The following is a 20941-nucleotide window of genomic DNA, read 5'->3' on the forward strand; positions in this document are numbered from 1 at the left end:
GTGTTACATGGTTATTTTAGCTTAGAGTATCTCTACCAACAATTGACAGCTTTATGATTAATACATATTTGTACTTAAAAACTAAATCCAAACAATGAAAGACAAGGACAAGATTTGATCATACAGCTACGGAAAAAGCAGCAACACCTCAAACTTTACCACGTTAGAGCTCTAATTTAATTTGTGTGTTTATTTACTGTTTTTGTCATCAGATGGTCTTTCCTTCTTTGTCTTGCCAGCATTGCAGTACAATAGTTATGCTTTAAACATACTTCAGAGCAATTGTAATTTCTGCAACATCTGTGAAATTGTCTCTTAGACTTCTTGCAACACTTCTGCTGCCCCTTTATGTTGGAAGCAAATATTAGCAGAAATCAGAATGAGAATTTAAGACAGTTAAGGTACATTAAAGTCTTCATACTCATAAATTCAGAATTTTTCACTTAAAGGGTTTGCATTTTAATGAATAGACATTTAGTGTGTAAAAGTTGAATACATTCAGCACACAATGAAAAATATCTTTGTTAAGAAAGAAGTTGGGCTGCTAGAAAATACCCATAATACTAGGAAAATATCAAACTGTGGGACAGTAGTTGCACATTTTGAAGCATGACCAAATAACATATAATCCGAAGCATTTCCCTACCTCCTTGTTGTTTTTTCCCCCCCTGGAACTGGGAGGAAATGGATACTACACACCCACCCATTCACAAAAATTCTGGCAGGAGGCCAGTTTCCCTCTCTCTCTTCATCCCTGAGCCAAGCTCCGGTCTCTTTTTCCCTTCTCCTTTCTTACTCCTCTTTGCAGTTGCTGCCTGCCAGATTTGTACCTATTTCAGAAACAAATGAGCTCTATGAGGCCTTCTCACAGAGGTTTCCTAGTATTGCTCATTATCCACACAGATTCTAAAACATGCATTTATGCTGGACTCTGGCTTGTTGGGGATTTTTTTTTTTAGTTTGTACTTTATTTCCTGATTCTCCTTCAAATTTCTTGCTGTTCTTTTCTGTTGTTTCTAAGTGTCTGTATTGGTACAGGCTGCTGCCAGCAAGTGGTGGGGGAAAGGAGTTTAAAAGCCCTTGCACACATCCGTATGTCAGATCTTTGCCAATACCTCTTCCCCAGCTGGTTTGGCAGCAAAAGTAATACCTGTTTATGGCGGCAGTGCCTGCTGCAACCACTCCAGATGCTGTGGCTGGAGCAGTGTGGCAGGATTTAAATGCACAGTACCCCATGCCAGCGCTTGGGGGTTTTAGTCTGAAGCTGTCAAATGAAAAACAGTGTGTGCTGAATTGTCCCCATGGTGATTCTCAGCTGCCTTGGGAATGTGGGTTTTGGATCATGTCCAAAGTCTGATTTTTATCCCCCCCCCCCCCTTTATTTCTCTTGTTTTCATGATTGGGTTAACACCATATGAAGAGGCACTAGGATATTAAATAGAGAACATTGGCTTGAGAAGCTCTTCCCAACAGACGCCTCTTTTATTTGACAGGCTGGAAACTCCCTGGCCCGCTTTAGCCCTCAGTCTGCTGAGGAGATGGTAAGGTATGATCTTCTACAGGAGAGTGAATATGTCCGTATATGTCAAAGCAGAGCCCCACTCAAGGCACTGGCTCTGATCACTGCTGCCTGGGGAGAATAATTGCAGCATTACTTTAACATCCTGCTGGCCACAGCTGGGCTTGTGCCCACATACCTTGGGCTGGGGGGGGTTGCATGGAGCCTGCACATCCATTGCAGTCAGAAGTGTGTCTGCTGCTGGTGCTTGTGCCCAGCAGCATCCCACCAGCTCGATGCCAAGTGTGGTTGGTGGGCATCATGCAGGCTACCCCAGCTCCAGGCTCACTGCCTGAATAAACAGGCCAGGATGGTAGCTGCAGTGCCAGGGTTTATATTATCAGGGTTTATATTACCACAGCTCCTTGTGAATCAGACTGGGCAGGTACAGTGCAGGCATGGCTTTGCTCATGTGGGTCAGCAGCTCCAGGCTTCTCACCTCACTCCACTGTCCCTGCTGTATTAGCAATGGCAGGGGGCTGTGATGACGGACAAGGAGAAGAGTGTTGCCGAAGCAGAGGGAGACTGTGGCCTCTTTCTGTGGCTGCAGGAGGTAGTCCCTGTGATAGCTTAGCTGTACTTGGCAGTTTTGGGCTGGAGGAGCATACCAGATCATTGTGTGGCTTGTGCATGGGAGACTGCTCCCAGTCCTCAGCACAGCTTTTCTATTGTCTGATGTCTGCACATGCTGGTCACATCTCTTGCATGCAGGCAAAGCCTCAGTGGGCTGCTCTATATATGTACCAAATGTCCCTATTCCTGGTAGACTTGTGCTTTCCTTAAAGAACTGAATGTACATTGCAGCACTTAACAAGACTACTTTAGATAGGTTAAGTTCCTTCTTCTGCCAGGCCTCTTTCAGGCCCCCAAAAAGTCATTATATTCCAAGTCTGCTGTATAGTTTCCTGGGTTTGTGTAAGTGAGATGAGTAAACTGTGTTTTCAGAGATTTCAGTCTTATTGAACAGCATACAGCTGGCCATTGGTGCAATTCTGGTGCTATACATGTCTCCTTAACTTGGCTCTGGTTTCAGCAAGGTCTTCACAGTCCTCTGTGAGGACCAGCTCAGTGCCAGAGAAGAAGGAGTTTCCCTTTGTTCAAGGCACACAGGTCCGAGCTGGGGATTTCTCTCTGCTGAGCTCATGTGCACAGGAGAAACGCCATCTGCCCATGAGCCAAGTGCTTCAGTTAAGAATGAACTTAATTGGGGATTACTTACAGAGAGTTTGCTGCACTCCCTGACCTCTACCCCGTTATGTGCAGCTTGGGAGAGGAGGGAATGTGGGTCTCTTGTTTTCTTTCTCAGCCTGTGTCTAAAAAGGAAACTCTCCCTTGATTTTTTTTTTTTTTTCAAAAGGCAAATTCTATGCCAAACCCGTAATCAGATACAAATAGGAATGCCAGAAGCAAAAGCAGCCAAAGGGAACTTTTCATCTCAAAACCAGCTTTCCCACCTGGCCAGGAAGTTCCTGCATGTGCCTAGCACAATGGGGCAGCCCTCCCTGAGTTGCCCATGAGGGCCTGCCTCAAATGTTGAGTGTCTTCTCCATTTAATCCTGGTTGTTGCTGCCTCACTTTGACCTTCCCAAAATCTTTCAGGTAAGTGGGGAGGATTAAGATGCTGCATCTTCCTGAAATGGAACTTATAGCCTGGGTGCTTTAGGAAGTAGCTCCGTAGATTTCTGCCAGAACAGGCCAGAGGCCAGCTTTTTGTGTGAATGAGAAGATGGTAGATACTAGCCCTTCTGAAACAGCTTCTGTTAGTTTCAGCTTCTGCCATACTTCATCATAGGATCATTCACTACATCCCAGTTAAAGCTGTTGGTGGTGATTACCTCTGTTGTTGGTTTTCCCCAGGTTCTACCCATGATGTACAAATGGTCATATGAAAAATAGCTTTCCACCTATTAACCTGTACCGGCTTTAACCATTTGGGAGTGTTCAGCAAGTTCTGGAGATCGATTTTGGTAAATTGAAGATGTCAGATGTACTTGTTGCTGCTTTATAGCCCTGATGGTGTTTATGCATGAGAAAGGGACAAGCCCCTCTTATGTGCTCTTCAACTGCACTGAAAGGCAGCTTGTGCCACCATTATTGTAAACATCAGTAAAGGGTTGCCATCTTGTTTTGACTAATGAGAATATGTCATCAAGAGGAATCTAGGGGCACATTCCTCTATCAAGAAGGCTGCTGAACTCAAGCATGATTAAGAGTCTCTCAAGGATGACCCTGGGCTTGGGCATCAGGCGGGAGGTCATTTTTTCCAGAGAGATGTCACCCCAAGTTAAACACTTGGAAAAGACAAGCCATGGTGATATCTCATGGAACTAAAATAGAGACCTGGATTTCTTCAGTGAATGCGTGTTATGTATTTCACTCCTAAAAGTGCATTCGTGAGATGCTTATGTGAGTTGTTCCCTTTAGCTCATTTGAGATTTTTATTGCTGCAGTATGGAACTAATTGCAGACTGCTCAAATAAAGAGAGGAGCAGAAAAGACACTTCTTCTCTGCGTTTGTGTGTCAGAGGATGTGTGATTTCCTTTTCTCCGAACTGACTCTTCCATGAAGATTGGATATTTGTGGCAAGATGTTTTAATGGATTTGGAAGAAAAGCTGTGGTCTGTTGGCTGGTGCTTGAGATAGAGCTTAGATTAACTCTGGCACCTTGAACCACCAGCCGCACAAAACCATGTGCTGTTTGGGTAGGCATAACTTTTTTCAGCTACTAGCTGAATGTGCTAGGGAACAAAAAACTGCAACAGAGGACTTGCTGGAATGTTGTAAAAAAGAGCAGAAGTGGTCTGGTTTAACTTGAAGATTGGGGAATGGCATAATAAAAATAAATTGTTTCTCCCCTTCTTGTATTAGAAAAGCCTCAGGCCATAAACGCCTTGAAAGAAATGGATTTTTATTTTTATTTCACCCTTCTGAATGGATCAGAGTTGCTTGAAAAAAATCATACTGTACCTAAACCACAAGAGCAGCAGGGTTTGGAGTCCTATTTTTAGTGTCAATAAGTCAACTGGCTTGGTATGCTGGGAAATTCCCAACTCCTGGCACCTAAAGGTTAGTATTATCAGCTCTCCAAGAATTGTTTTAGAAGATATGTTAGTTTCATTAGGTCAGCTTGTGTTATCCATTGTAATAATAATAGTAAATTGTATTATTGTAGCCCCTAAAAGAGCTATGATTGTAATTTTCTTTAGTTCATGCTGAAACTTAGTTTTATTAATTTCCACTTTAAACCTGAATTCAGCCTTTCCTCTAAAATTCTCAGAAAGGATCTTTCTACCTTACGTCTTTTAGTAAGCAATCTTTTAAGACTATAATCTGGGTATATAAGAGAATTTAGAAGAATTCTAAGCTCTTAATAGGACAAAAATTAATCTGTGTACAGGAAGCATCTACATAGTCAAATTAAAAAAACCCATTGAAATATGAAGAGCAATTCTGGTATGGACCAAAACCTCTGCAAACAACTTTAAAGATAATCACAGTTAAAATGCACAGATCTTAATGCCAACAGATACCATTTGTAACATGGATGTACTATTCTGCCATCTCCCAGTATCTAGGTGTTCAGAATAATAACTTTGTGTATGCGATCATGAGCAACACATACATACCAACTGCAAGATCCTCTCTGTACCTACATACTTGCTCATGTATGTGTTTTTTTGGATCTTTTTATTTGCTCTCATGTTATGGAACCTGGAGGTTTCTCATTTTCCAGCTTTTCTCTGCAACCATAACAGCTGGAAACATATGTGTGGTTTTTGGTTGGTTTTGGGGGTTTTTTTCCTCTTAAATGAAAGCTGAGATTCTTACTTAGTGACATGTCTGAAAATACTGGAGCTTTGAAAAAAATAAAACACTGAAAAGAAAAATAAGATGATAAAATCACAAGAGCTGGCTATGCTGACTGCTGAAATTAATGATAAAACAATTCTGACTTAGTGGGACTTAATTTTGCCCTGAGAATGGAAATAACTGAAAAGTATGTTTTGGGTCACTGCAGGGTTACAGTTACAGTTGCTGAGGTGTCCTAACCTTCATGTCCGTATTTGATGAGACTTGATGCCCCCTAATAAAAATGTTATCTGTTCCTCTCCTCTTAATATGATAGCTGGAATAACTTCAGCGCTCTCACAGCTTGTGAGCCCTCACTGTACAGCCAGGTGTAGTGTGTCCCTGTTTGCAAACTTTCTGAAGGATATTTAGATTTTTGGTTGCTTCTTTTTTGCCTGAGAATTTATTTTAGAGCATATGGATAGTTGATAATTTATTTTTGAAGGTTATGGGAAAGTTTTGGGCTTACTGGGGTTCTGTGCCTTATGAGTCACAGAGAGATGCCATCCTTGTAGCTTGCTGTGATCACTCTGATGATGACAGTACTGATGAACATGGCGAAAGTGCCCTTACTTGTAGCAAGCTGCTTTGTGTCCTTCCCCTCAAATGCACAAATGACAGTATTTAATTTAAAATTCTTCAGCTGGCATAAAACAGTTCTAAGCTTTGTTAGTCTCTTGAAGGTGCGTTCCCAGCTCAGCAGTGTCCCCAGGAATCACATGGGTGTGAGAAGGGGAGAGCGGGGAGAGGAGACTCCTAGCACTGGCTGCCTTCCATTGACTCTCCTCTCTGTGTCCAGTTGTCTTTTTTCTCCCTTCACCTTCCGTACTTGTTTCTGGGGTATATATATTTCTCTTATATCCCAGCTGTGTGCTCCTGAGGCATTTGAATTGCCATGTGTATTTTGTCCAGAAGGAATTAGCTTAGTGCTTTATCTGGTGATTTTTTGGCTATGCAGTTTTCTCACTCTTTTGTACAGCTCTTTGATGTGTGCCAGTTTAACAACTCAGTTAAAAAACGATGGAGGTGCAATAACCTTTTCATTGCTAAGGGTAAAACTTGCTGCCCTTTGTGTAGCCAAATACACCAGGGCAGGCTACCAAAGCAGCACCGCTTTTCCAGTTTAACAGGTTTAGCTGATGTTACTGGTTTGCCACCGAGTTTATTACAGTTTCATAACTCACCACGGCTGGCAGCAAGTGTTTTGGCTTTTCTTTCTCTGCCTGTGCAGCAGTAGTGATAGTCATCAGGGCTCTCAGCCTTGCAGATAATCTCCTCAGGTTATCATTTACTTGCAAACAGTCATGTGAAGTATTTGTGAAAAGGCTTTTGAAGTGGCATTGCAGGCGGATGCTGCCCGGAGCTGCAGAGCAGGCGGTGTTTACACAGGGGCAGAGGATTTCTCTGCCCGGTGTGGTTCTCCTCAAGTGCTCGTATTCTGTGGCTACACTGTTTGCCTTTCTAATGAAGTGAACTGTTTGTTTGAAATATGTGGTAGAAGGTATTTAAACAGAGACTAAAGTAAACTTTAGGGCTGTTCACATAAGCTGTACATATCTGGTTTGTGAAATGAATGAAAGCAATTTGGCTGCAGCTTACCTCTGGGAAGGGCAGTTAGGAACTGTTTAAACAAACTGGGCTGCAGCGGATGTTGCTGCAGCTTCTTACAGGCCTTTAGTGATGACTGCTGCTCATGTAGGCATTCCTCAGGATGCTGCCTCAATGGAGAGCTCAAAATTGCTGTCATTATTTAAAAGGGGGATTTATTCATTAGCTGAGAAAAGTTGGGTACATTCATATTTGATTAAAACCATCCCAATTAGACAATGGACTGTTGAGAGCCAACATATGCTATTGCCTTTATAACGTCATTAGTAACCCAGAGTCCCCACTTTGAAATAAGATCGTGCCCGAGTGCGCAGACATCTGTTTCTGCCTAGCCACATGGAGGTCAGCAACATAACTTAAACTGCTAATCCTCATTGTGGAGAGGAGAACAGGAATCTGAGGAAGGTAGGAACAAATGAACTCGGATCCCGCTCCTGGCAAGGCATGAGGTATTGATGGCGATACAATGCCTGGAACATGCTCTGCAGAGCTCTGGCAGTAAGTTTCTGCCTAACCACAAGCAGAAGTTCAGAGAGCAAAGGAGGGCTGTGTGAAGTGAAACTCTCTGTGGTTAAGGCATTTCAGTTTGTCTCAGAGAACCTCACTGCTGCTCCTGGCTCTGCCACAGTTGTGCCTGATGGGAGCGTTAGTCAACTGCAGCACAACATTTCTCAACAATGACTGGCAAAACAGAGACCTTGATGATGGGGAGTGCTTTTCACCCCCTGTCATAGCACAGAACAATTAAAACCGGGCATGTGGGGACTTCAGGAGTAGAGATTTCCAGCCCTGTCCAATAGAGACCATATGTTTCCATCCATCATTTATATTTTTTGGCAGGGAAGAAAGCACCACGTTGGTTGGGACTACAATGTCACATCCTCTGGCATTGTTTCTCTGCTCATTCTTCTTGGGAGCAAGGGGAGTCGCAACACTTCAGACTCTTTGGGTTCAGCATAGAGATGAAAACAAACAAAAAGTCTTTATGCTCCCGGAGTGCAATAAATATGCTAGAATTTCAATGGGATCCAAACAAGCGACAATAGTAGCATTAAGAGCTGGCAAATCCTTTGATGTTATTGACCAGAAAAAGACTGTTGTGGTCTCTGTCATGAACATTTAAACTTTTGACCTCCAACCTTTGTGTCAAATGGCTTTTCCATATGGAGGGTTACTATACCTCTCTCACTGCCACTGCATTTAATAGAGCATCAAACACTTCACTGGCGGGAAACTGATGCTTAATGCATTGGAAAAGGTCCAAGATTGCCAGAGGGCGGGACTGAAGAAAACTGTCTTCCCTTCTTCTGCTGAAGTGTAAATGAAGTCCCCTGTTTTCCTATAGTCTGATTGCATCTGAACTCTGCACAGAAACGTGGAAGAGAGGACTGTGTCTTGGTGGACAGGAGACAGACATCTTAAGTTACTTTTACCACCACCTCTTATGCAGTGTAATATGCAAACCTACAGCTGAAAGATGGGCTTTTACAGGCTGGGGCTGTCTTTGTGACCATGCCACAGAGCTGATATCCTGCAGCTCTGACACTGCCCTTGGTGATGCACTGGCTAAGTGTCAGAGAAAGGGGTTTGCAGCCATCTTGGCCTTGGGGAACCCACCAGGAGTGCACAGAGTATAAGGGACCCTATTGGCATGCCTGGTGTCCTTTCTAAAGAATGACCAAAAGCAGGTGCCCAGGGGTTAATGTAAGAACTTGACAGGTGACTTTCCTATCCTTTTGCCCCTCTGTCAATTTCACAAAATTTTCAATTGAGGAATTCCTTGGTCTTATGGTTTCAACACTTTCAGATCCTTACTCCACTATTTTACTGTGACTTTCCCCTTGGGGCCATTCAAACCTCCTGTGTCCATAGCCTCCTGTGTCACTTGGCTGTGGCAGGGAATGGTGTGCCTTGTCCTCATTTGGCCATCTTTCCTCTGTTCTGGTTCCTTATGTCTCCTTGTAGCACCCCTGGCTTCCCCTCTAGGATGTAGAGAGGAATGAAAATCAACTTCCACTTTAGTGTCCCCTTACCCATTTGAGTGGGCAGAACAGTCCTTTCCCTCTTCTCTCGTATTTGTGGGTTTGTGCTCCACCCAATTCTACATTTTATCCTGTCTTGTCCCTCAATCACCAAGCTGAAGAACATGGCTGTGCACAGGCAGATCATGTAACTTTTTTCCTGGTCTGTCTGGGCTGGAGGCTGGAGAAAGCTATACAGTTATACTCATCTATGATAGTCTCAGAAAGCTCAGTCAGAGACTGGGTCCCTGTTGTGGTAGGCACTGTAGACAGGGGATGTAAAGATAGAAACTGCCCTGAAGACTTTGCTTTTGGGCTGTTGCTATGCAGAAAAATCTTTGCTAATGCCATGGGTTGCTTTGCCCACTATTGCATTTATATGCTTATGCCTGTTTGGGTCTCCGTTCTTCCAATATTCCTTTTATCTCATTAGTGGGAGTGTTTTTCCTCACTGGTGAGGCTGGACCTACCCATGAGTCCTGGCAATGATGCTGGTGTCAGTAGGACAGTGCAGGCAAAAGACCTCAGGAGATGCTGCAGCTGGTTCTGCAGCCAGGTGCCCTCTGCAGCTGTGTGCCCCTGCTCTGCACCTCTGATGTGGACTCTACTGAACTGGGGCTGTCCTCACAGGGTGTAGGGACCATAAGTGTTAATTAAGCTGAGGTTGTCCATTTTTGATTTGTGCTTTTAAATAAGTGTGCTCAGACATATGTGCCCTTCTTCCTGTTTTTCAGCAGCAGTGCCAGCGTTAAGTGGTTGATGTAAAGGGTTGGCCACTTTGGGTAAGCAGCATTTAGTTCCCAAAGCAAGAGAAGTATACATCAGATCCTGCCACTACATCTGCAGAGAACAAGAGAAAATGTTGAAAAGAGTTTATGATGAACTTCCATACTTTCCCATAAAGAGAATGCCCTTTGGTGGGGAAGAGGAACTGGGGGGATCCTAAATCCTAACAAAAATCCTAAAAAAAAAAAAGTGTAGCTATATCTAAAGCTGATACTGTCATCCTGTTTTTGAGTAGTGGGAAACAGAGAAGTTGTCTAAAGAAAAAAATGAACTTAATAAAAGATGGTGAAAAAAAGCCGAGAGAGATTAGTAAAGAACAAGAAGTTTCAGGCAATTGAGCTACTCTTTTTAATGAATTAAAGAAATAATGGGGAATTAATAAAATTTTAGCTCTTTATTGGGACTTTTCCATGAAGAGGTTTAGAGTGTCTCAGAAAGGGTATCTCAGTGTTAACAGTGACCAGGCTGAGGCCCAGGGAAGTGACATGATGTAACTATGGCCCTTTGTGTTAAAAATATTTTCTTCAAATTTTGGCTTGTAAAAGTAACTAAGATTGATTGGAATATTGACAATATGACATTCTCAAAAATAGGCTGAGTGAGCACTTAGAATAAGTGTCAATAGGGCAAATTAAGGGAACTCACTGTGCTTTCCATCTCCACTAATGATCTGAAACAAAAAGTAACCAGCATAAAAATGAAATACAGAGGAAAAGCTCTCTAAGAATCTGAGGGAAGATGAGAAAACATGGAGGAAGAAAACAGCTTAAAGTCAAGTATTTAGAAATATCAAGAAGTAATAACCAAGAGCCAGCTTGTGTTGACTTTATTTGGCTTGAGCTGTGTCCATTGCACCAGCAGTCTCCTAGAAATGGTAGGTAAGGTCACTGCCACATAATGAATGCATTGTCTCAGAGTGGAAAAATGAAAGATAATGGTTTTGAGACACTGTGTAAGAAATACATACCCCTGCTGTAAAGGGAAATTTGCAGAATTAGCTTATTTTTATTATGTATTTCTAAGGCTGCCTCCTCCTAAACAGTGTCAGCCTGCATGAGAACCTGATGCCCAAGAGTGCAGGGATGACAATCCAAGCTGGAAGAAACACAGAAAGCAGAAACAAGTGACCGTGATAAATTTAGAACATGGACAGAGAGATTAAATGTTGCAATAAATGTATATTATCAAGGGGCCTGACAGCACATGTAATAACTATCTGCTCATCTGCAAGAGCTTGAAGAATGTCAACACCACAGAAGGAGAGTAATTGCTAAGGATGATCCAGAGAGAAGCTAAGTAATTATGAATATTTGGATGAAATTTTTAAAAATCAGGTTGAACAGCAGGGAAAAAGAAGTCTCTCAAAGTGTTCATCTGTTGGTGCATCCCATAGAATCTGAGCAGTTTTAATACCTAAAAATAGACATAATTGATCTAATTATACATTTTCCTCTCTACTTCCTATCATGCCATAAAATACTAATCAAACCTGCCAAGTATAACCTATTTCCAAGTCTTTCACACCTTCAACTGATGAAAATCTGTTTAGCTACAGTGATTTTTACTGTGCTATACTGATACCAAACTGTTAGAGGTTTGGCCTTTCAAATAGCTTTTAAACTTGATTCTGCTACACAGAAGAGCACACAAGTCTCCAAACCATTGTTTGCAGACTGACTCACTGCGTCTTACAAACTTCTAAGAATGTCACCAAAACTTGTTGAATTACCCAGCTTGTCTTTATTTGTTCCCACATCAAATCAGCAGCAATACATGGATATTTCTAGTCCCCCCCGCTCACCCTTGTTTCCAGCTTTCTGTTGCCTCTCCTTAGCCACATTTACCTTTGCTTCTCGCAGATATTTGTCATTGCTAAGTTAATGTGTGCAGCTGATAGCAGGGCATTCAGATGCCTTCTTTGAGCTGTGTTGAGCATTAGGGAATAACCAAGCTGATCTGTGGCAGCACCTCCTTCCTACTGTTCAGGAAGTTCATGTTAAACTTCTGCTTAGAAGTTCTTTAGAGTTGAAAGCCTTGCTGTGAGACTTCTTTAGTTTTCTCCAGTGTGGATCAGGATTTATTTTGTTTGTAATCTTTTCATTTCCTCAGTTTCCACTTTGTAGCTCATCTTCAACCACTGGAATGTTCAGTGTGCTACAGAAATGGATATGAACAGGTAGATAGGTGCAAATTATTTTTGTATATATTGTGGTTATGGATCTAGTTACTTGCTGCTTGCAGAGGAGGAAATGCTGAGGATGTGGTCCTTCATACACGTGTAATCAAAGGTGGGAAGCATTCCAGAGCAGCTGGGTGAAACCACATGCCTGGGATTCTTGAGAGTTAAACATCGTTGCTCATTTTGATTTTCATAATTTTTAGGGATGGAATTTGAAGTGGTGAAGGCTGCACTGATGCATGGTGGCATGGGAAGTTCGGGGCAGGAACAGCAAGACGGCAACTGTGTTGCAAGGCAGAAGCCGAATTATTTTTTTACTGCGGGTCCTTTGGAGGTAGAAGAGGGAGGGATCTCTTTTGTCAGCTTCCTGGCAGAGGGCAATTTGTCGTATTCTTGCAGAAACCACATTATTAAGTTTTTAAAGAAATGCTGCATGCGATCCAGAGGTTATGAAAAAGATGAGCTGTGCTGTACCGAGAGCCAGCTGTTTTAGATGAAACAATTACACCTCCGAATAATGGGATGGTAAAGCCAAGACATTGTCATCCTCTTATCCTGAGATCATGGGCTAATGTACAGATGCTGGATATATGCAGTTGTGCTCCTCTCCATGAAGGTTTTCTAAGGTTGCTTATAGGATGAAGCAGCCAGTGTTTCTTGGGTGGAAGGCATTTCCTGATGCATTTCCACCAATCTGCTGTTTGTTCTTGGGAAAGCTGGGCTGATGGAGTGACTTGGCTTTTCTGCTCTAAAAATGTATGTCCCCAAGATGGTTGTGGGGCAGCAGTGCTTTTCCCACCCCACTTACCAGGCAAGTTCATGGCTGCTTGATCAGAGCAGCACAAGGAGTTCTTTCTTTGCTTACCAGTGCATCCATCCCAGTGGAAACAGTTATTTTCAAATCACTGGGCTGTGATGAATCATAAATTATGTTCTGAAAGAATTGGAGACTTCTCTTCAAGGTGTTTGGACATGCAATGTATTTATTACCCTGGGAGTCTGTCTCTTACTATATATATATATTTTTTTATTTTTTTTTTCCAGATGGGCAAATGGCAGCAAGCACTGGAGTCTGTTGAATGGACTTGAGAAAGTTTAGTTAGTATTCCAGAAGGCAGTCCGGCTCCTTAGACAGCAGAGTTGCATTGACTGGAAGGAATAATAAAGTGTTCAAACTGAAATCAATCCAGCAGCTATTTAGCCAATACCTGCAGCAAATCTGGCATATAAAAACACCTCTCAGGGCCAGCTGATGAAATCAGTTCCAGCAACTTTTATTCCAGCTCCTCCCTCAAGTGTTTGGCATGATGGTTGTTGTGCTAACATTAAAACATGTTCCCACAAGGTGTTTAGATTTACAAACTGAAAGTATTAAAATGGATGGCAGGAATCTAAGATGCTCCAAAGTCTTAATTTTTGTTTTTGCAGAGATAGAAATTATTTTTCAGCCATAACAAGAGCTGGAGGTGTGCTCTAGTTTGTGAGGTTTGGCTTGGAACTCCTGTGGTTTATTTTTTAAGATCAGTACACAGGCTCTGTGAGCACCAGCAGAGGGTAGAGAGGGGAAGTCTGATCATCATTATAACACACAGACACATGGAAGGGAAGCAATCCAATGGAAAATTGTCTATTCTCTGAATGTGTTACATCTACTGTATGTTATCACAATTAATATTTAGTGCTACTGGAATGGGGAGAACTTGCCCCTTAAAAGTTCTTTTCCTCAGTTTCCTTCTGTCTATTTTTTGGCTTTATACAATTATTTGACTTTTTTTCCAGCTTTGCCATGGCTTTGCCTTTTTCCTGTTTAGAATCCCCTTCTCTGAGAAGTCAGATGGTGAGTTAGCTGTGTCCATGTCAACGTGACTGTTGCCACATTGGAAGTGTGTGCGTGCATGCGCACACAGACGCCTGGAAAACTGTCCTGAGATAACTGGCTGTAGCACGGCAGCGGATCAGCCTGCAAACAAGCAGTGCTTCAGATGGCAACCAGCCATGCTTGAAGCAGCAGCCCCAGTCACCATAGGGAGACTCTTCAAAGTGCACAAAGTTAAGTGCATGCATTAACGTGTAGCTGTGGCTCAGTCATATTTTCTTCCTGAGTAAAGCCTCTGTATAAGCAGACATAGGAAACATGAATCACCCCTTATTGAAAGAGAACTAAAAAAACCCTCAGAGACAACATGTGGTCTTATTGAGCCCTAATGCAAGCTGTAATTAAAAAGAAATCCAAAATAAGATCTTTGCTTGGCAACTAAGAACCTAATTCTTACCATAAAACCTGGCAATACCATTTAATTCAGATCAATTGAAGCAAACGTACGTGAAGAAACAGTGATGCCCTTAGGGACTCTGCAAAGCTGAATATTAGAAAATTCTCATCTGGTGATCAGCTTGTGAACCAAAGGAAGTGTAGAAATTTGCTGGCAGACTCTTCAAAACTCTTCTGCATATTGAAAAGACATTAACAGGAAGGCTATATTTTGCATCATACTGTGTCTGTTACATCTGGTGTGAAAGCTTGGTACTGTCAAGTTCATCCTCAAGACTATAATGGATTTAAGCAGGAAGGAGACTTCACCTCAAATGAAGTTATATCTGAGATAGAAGTTTGCACCTGGTTCAGCTCTGACATGTAATTTGGTGAGCTGATTGTCCTAAGGACAAATTGCTGAAGCATAACAAGGGCTTCCTGTGTTGGGCTTGAGACCTCTGTTTTCTTGGCCCTGACCTTGCGACACAGGTGCAGATATTGGGGCCACACTGGGTGAGTTCAAGCCAGTGCAGGCATCTTCTGTGGTAGCAGATGTATTCTTGATGTGGTCAAAAATGCAGCCTGTCATTTCGGCAGCCATCTCCCTCAAGCATTTGGCAGGAATCACAAGGTGCTTAAACAAGTCAGCTAGCTGAGGGCAGTGTTTTACTAGCATCACTATTGCAGCTGAACTTTCCAAATGTAGTGATCCCCTAAGTAAGGCTTATTTGGGAGACTACAGAGTGTACAGAAAAGTTATCATTAACTTCAGTGACCTTTGTAGCAGCCTAACCGCTCTGCTATCGTCTCAAGGTGTTGCACAGCACCTTTGAGCCAGCTGGCATCATCCCCCTTTCCAACAAGCCTTGCTGTGAATTGCATCTCATCAGACTTCAATTCAGGTTTGCTGTTCAGCATCAAGGATCATACATGCCTGTCCTTTCTCCCAGTTTCTTTCCCTTGATGCTGCAGCAGAGACTAGGTTGTCAACTTTCAGAGAACAAGAGTAAGTCTTCTTTTTTCCTCTATGGGAATGATTGTAATTGGAGAGAGATGATCCTATTCACTTCTTTAAGAAGGTAAGAATGATTCTTGAAGGAGAAATAAAAAGGCAGGTTTTACACAACAGAAAGTCAGCATAAATTGACATATTTTCCAGAAAATCTCACTGTGATAAAATTGATGAGTTTGTAGCATTTGAGGCAGTAGTGTCTCCCACTTTGTTTTAAGGAGACCCCGCTGGCTGTGCAGGACACAGTAGAGCATCTGAAGGAAGCTTACAGTAGTAGGCAGCAGAGATTTCAGAAGGAAGCAACAGCTACCAAATTCAGCAATGTGTGAGCAAGGTGTTCCAGTGCTTTGGTGTGTCCTTACAAATTCTTGGAAACAGTGGAATTTATGCACAGAATCAGGTACTTCTACTGAGTTGAAATGGAGGGCTGTGAGTTCACAACCAGCATCTGTCTGTGTACTGTACACTTACATCAGAGAGTCTCTGCAAGGATGTCATTGGCCCAGGAATTCACAGTTGCATTTGAATGTCTGTAAGAAAAGTGCCTGGCATACTCTGTAAGTTTGCATCTTAGCCAGAATTTTAAAGATTTTTAAGATAAGTAATTTCCTAGCAGAATAGGAAGTTAGTTTTTGTCGATTTGTTTTGGTGAGAGGAGTTTCTCCTTTCTAAGGGTGAGAGTTTTGTTCCTCACATTTTAAATGAATGAATGAAAACATAGAGCAGGTATCCTGTCTTTTACATTGAGCTTTTCTCCTGGTTTGCTAGATAGGTAAGGCATCTCACACAAATAACCATGTGTCAGATTGGTTCAGATTCAATTCTAGTCTGACTGGTCTCCCTCATTCTTTACTTACCTACAGTATAAATAATCATGGCAGAATGTGCCATTAATATTCTGATGGTGCCTTTAATGAAATAGTTATTGGGTGGGATATGAAAAGTCAGTGTGAAACTGGCTACAGCCTCAGTTACTGCTTTGTAAACTTATTGTTATCTATTTTCATATAAATACTCGTCAACTGATTACATTTTATGCCATTTCAATTGAATTCCAAGTGAAGCCCTGGACAATGGGTGCTTTGGCAGCTCTCTGATTGATCTCAGAGTCTTTCCATATAAATATTTAGTACTTTTCAAAGTGGAGTGGTGTTAGGCCCCCAAGCGTGTAGAATTTACTACTTTTGTGCTGAGGGCTGACCAAAACACGGCAGGATTTGATTTCCATCTGTAAAATTGACTCCACCAGTTCTATAATTCTGTACATTATTTTCCCTGTCTCCCATTTAGCATGTTAGTCTGCTGACAGTAGAGTACACAGCACTTAGCAGCTGGTTTGTGGAACCATCAGTCAGGAAATTGTATGATAAATAGGAGGTAGCCAGGTTTAGTGGCACTTTATTTTGCTTCAGCAGTTTTAGCCTGGCTTTGGAAAAGTCATCATGTGGTTTTTCTTAAGGGTTGCAACAAGAGATGGCTACAGTGTAGTAACTTATTACACATACACTTGAGTTATGATGTTCACCAGCTGTATTGCTCATGTGTAAATAATAAACTGTGAGATGGATAATTATGTTGGGGTTTGATATGCAGCTCTGCTCCGGTCGGCTCAGGGCTGACGGAGACAGCTCCCTGTGCTGTGATGGAGTACGGCTGTTTCCCAGATGGAAACTACAAACAAGATGCAACCAAGATATACAAAGGAGCTTAATGTGAGAGGACTCAGAAAGATGTTCTCGGAGATTTATAGCCCATGCGTAAATAAAACTTGTTGATGATCTGCACTGCATAAGCCCCGCAGAGAAGAATACCTTTTTTGCATTGTTTAATACTAAGTTTCCATTTCTCAGATAGGGGAAAGTAAATTATACCTTGAGGAGGGTCAAATGGTATTTCACCACATAATTACTAGTACTGCTTTAATGGGTGGGCGTTTAGGCTGGGTGAGGGTGGGACAGTGAGGAGGCTTGGCGTCCTTAGTGGGATTTCATGTCTGTGGCCGGGTGAACCACATCCTATCTGACATGAATACGGGTAGCAAAATCTCTATGGTCTTACCTGTGCTCTCCAGACTCACTCCTGGAAGGAGACACATAGGGCAGAGAAGGATTTGCCTGTGCATCCATGAGGGTGTGAGTGACTTCCTTTTTTTCTGAAAAACTGATGGCAGATGTTGTATTGTAAAATGCCAGACATCTGCTTGGAAACCTCCTCCCTTTGGCTTATGCTGCTGTAGTCAAATACCAGTTTAGCAGGGAAGAGGGCAGGCAGGGAGATGTGCTAAAATACACTTCCCATGCCCCTTTTCCCCTTTGTCTTGGTGTCTGCTGAGGAATGTTTCAAGAGGTGGCAGCAAGCATCCTCCACTCAGACAATGACATTGTGTTCCTGATCATCTGTGACCTATTTTTTACCTCCACTGAAGGCCATGAGTGCTTACCATGGGGACTGAAGCTCATAACAGATTGCATGCCAAGGTCCAGTTGGTGCAGCAGAACCATATTTAAAAATACCATGAGTTTGAGATCCCAGCTTGCATCATAAGCCACAATTATTTTTCATTTATGGTGCCTAAGTCAGTATATGGCTGAAATGTGCTGTGGCTAATCACATGCTTGTGTCCTTTAACAAAATCAAGCCATGTAACTGGGCAGTCTGTGTCAGATGTTTCCAGACTTTCTTGAAATACTGGGAATATTTCCTCAGAAATTATTTCCTGTTCTTCTCCTGTGTGTATTCCTTCAGGGCAATGAGGTTTGTTCCTCTTGTTCTTCTCCTACTTCAAAATCAATAATAAAGCAACCCAACTTTTTACAAATATGATGAGGAAAAATACTTTTTTTTTTGGACTATCTTTAGTTGGAACCAGGGAAATGCTTTCACAAATAATATAATCTAAGAAGGACGTTTACATTTTGCTGAATAGGAAAGGCAGGAAATAAAAAGAAAAGATACCTTCAAGAGTTGGTGGGCAAAACTGGAATAGAATTAGTTTTACTGCCAGTGCATGATTGAGTTTTTCTTTTTTTCTGGAAACATTTTAGCAAATCCATGACATGACCTAATGTCTGTACTTCTGAGCTTTTGACGACAGATAAACACATGACATCACCCATAGTGGCAATTGGGTAATGATTGTACAGGATCAGTTTGTTTCATGCTGCTGGAGGTGCTTAATATCTCATGTGGGAGGCAGTGGTGAGCAGCGTGTCACATTTTGAGGCACACGGATTTCACCGGTGTGCTGGTGGGGAGAGCTGTGGTCTGTGTGAACTGTGCCAGTCAAAGCTGGGAGGCAGTCTGGCTGCAGAAGCAGTGGAGAGGGCAGGCTGGTGTCTGACACCTCAGGGCAGAGCCCATGGGGGTATCGGGGGTGCATTCCCCCTTTTGTGAGCCTGTCTCCAAGGCTCTCCGGAAACAGCGGGGAACAGGAGTTCTGACAGCTGCAAAATCCCCTATCCTGTAAAAGCCATGGAGAAGATAGAGCAGGAGAGCTTAATGCAGCCATGAGTCCCTGGGTCTCCAGTCATGGGGACAAGGAAAGCACCCTTCCTTTTCAAGAGCTGGGTATGAAATGAGTCCCTCTGACATTCCTCCAGGTCCAGCCATTGGTGTGGTGCAGTTAAACATCTCCAGTATGGCCTTTCCCAGTCGCATTTCTCTTCAAACATCGTTGTCTGATTTACTCCAGTTTTACTTACATTTCTCAGCATGTCACTTCAGTTTGGCTTTCTGCTGTAGGACTGTGTGTATATCTCTGAGGGTGTACTTTTTTGCTGCATTGTATTCTCTGCTTAGGCTTTTTGTCCTGGGATGATTTTTTTTCTTGTTTTAATACTAAATAAATAAATCAGGAATGCTTATGAAAGCCTTGATGGTCCTTTTGATCTGATGCTTCACATATGGACACATAATTATTTATTAAAGACTTTTTTTACACCCCTTTCCATTTAAGCTATAAAAAGAGAATATTAAAATTAGTAAATACATATTCATGCAAACACTGTGGGCCAAATTCTCCTCTCAGACAGACCTGACTGACAAGAGCATGGAAGGAGATTGTGACCCCTAAATTGTAGCACTGTTAACACATGCTTTTTAGTATCTGATCTGTGTTTATGAATGTTGTTTTTAAAGAGTCATTGGAGATACTCAGATCTGGGAACCTCGCTTGTTTTTTCAGATCCACCTCACCTCTTTCCAGCATTCCACCCTCCTGTACCAGTTGATGCGAGACATCATGAGGGACGCTACCATTATGAACCATCTCCCATTCCTCCTCTGCATGTGTGAGTATTCAATGTTCCCCTTGCTTCCTGAAAGAATGGACAAATACACGACTCTTTGCAAAGCTTGAAATCATGCACCTGGAGCATGTTTCCAGTCTTGCCGGAGTGCGAGATTTACTTTTGGAAAGCATTGTGGCTATCTGTTCATAAAGCAAAACCCATGCTGGTGCTTGAGGATTCCTGTTATAATAGGTAGCTGGCAAGGGTTACCTGTGTGTTTTACTGATATTTATTCTGTATTATGTCATTCTATAAAGACTAAATTAAAAAGTGCTGAGCCCTGTGAAATACAGCCAGATAAACATGTATTTAATCTGTATTAAGCTTGGTATTCTTCATAGCTGAAATTTCCTTTCATGCCAAAGATTTGTTTACAAAACAACCAAAAAGGTTGTTTTTTTCCCTGGTGACTGCTATGAAGCATAATGAAATTTTTGGTAAATTTTCTTAGTCCCTGTTGTGTGCACATAAAGGCAATCGGTTGATTGATGGGAATGTCACCCAAACAAAATGGCAAATGTGATAGAGCACATGGTTTACACAAAGATAAAAGAAATGAATACCAGTGATAACATGCATTAGAAAAGGGTGGTAGTGGTGAAATCCTGTAGAAATAAATTTTATCTTACTCCATATGGGGAGATGGCTATCGGCACTGCAGAATTAACCAGTAGATGTGTCCAGAAAACTGCTAAATACCATTTAAAATGGAGCCGAAAAGCAGGGCTTGGTACTTCAGTAAAAGGCTTGATGTACACATTTAATCATATCTACTAATCACCTCTCACACTGAGAAAATACAAGAAGAAAAGCGCAAGTAATACTTTGAAGAATAATGCTAGTTGTTTAGGTGGCAGATTGCTTTTCTATGGCTATTAGTTACAGCTGTGTAATTACATATATGCAGAAGAAAAATGAAGTTGTTTTAAAACAAGTCCTCCTCTGTGAGCAGAATTAATTGATATTAACAATCCTAACTACATGCCCAAGTACACACACGATATTTTACTAACAGTTTTTTTTGGGTCAGTCTTCTATTACTGAATTGTAATTTCAGAGCAGATTTGCCTGGAGGTAGGTAATAAATCTGTGTTGCAGTCTTCTTGGGCATTAGAGGAAAAGTGGGTATTTATAGAAAGAGAGAGCACAGAAATTTGTGATTTATTCCTCAGGGTTCCTCAGATGCATCATCATTTACACCACAATCTACCACATAATAAAATACACTCAAGTACATGCTTAAATTTTCTGCTAAATACTGTTGTAAACTGAAGGTGGCAGGCTCAGACAGTCATTACAGGGTCATTCTAGATTTTGCAGTGCAGTCAATATTCTACATGGATGGCTGTTTTTGGGAGCTGGGGGAGATGATCATGCTCATTCT

At 42.0% G+C, this 20941-nt stretch overlaps 1 protein-coding gene across 2 annotated transcripts in view; it reads left to right on the forward strand.

The window, feature by feature from the left end:
- The window catches only part of GLI3 (GLI family zinc finger 3), a gene marked incomplete at both ends in the record, with an annotated part of 187785 nt that overhangs the window by 77689 nt on the left and 89155 nt on the right, over positions 1 to 20941 (forward strand). For both annotated transcript variants that reach the window (XM_082276657.1, XM_082276656.1), the window contains one exon: positions 19452 to 19557. In XM_082276657.1, the coding sequence (XP_082132783.1) occupies positions 19452 to 19557 (106 nt within the window). The remainder of the gene's footprint in view (positions 1 to 19451; positions 19558 to 20941) is intronic.

This window comes from Coloeus monedula, assembly GCF_965178545.1.
Source record: "Coloeus monedula genome assembly, chromosome: 1".
Taxonomy (NCBI): Eukaryota; Metazoa; Chordata; class Aves; order Passeriformes; family Corvidae; genus Coloeus; species Coloeus monedula.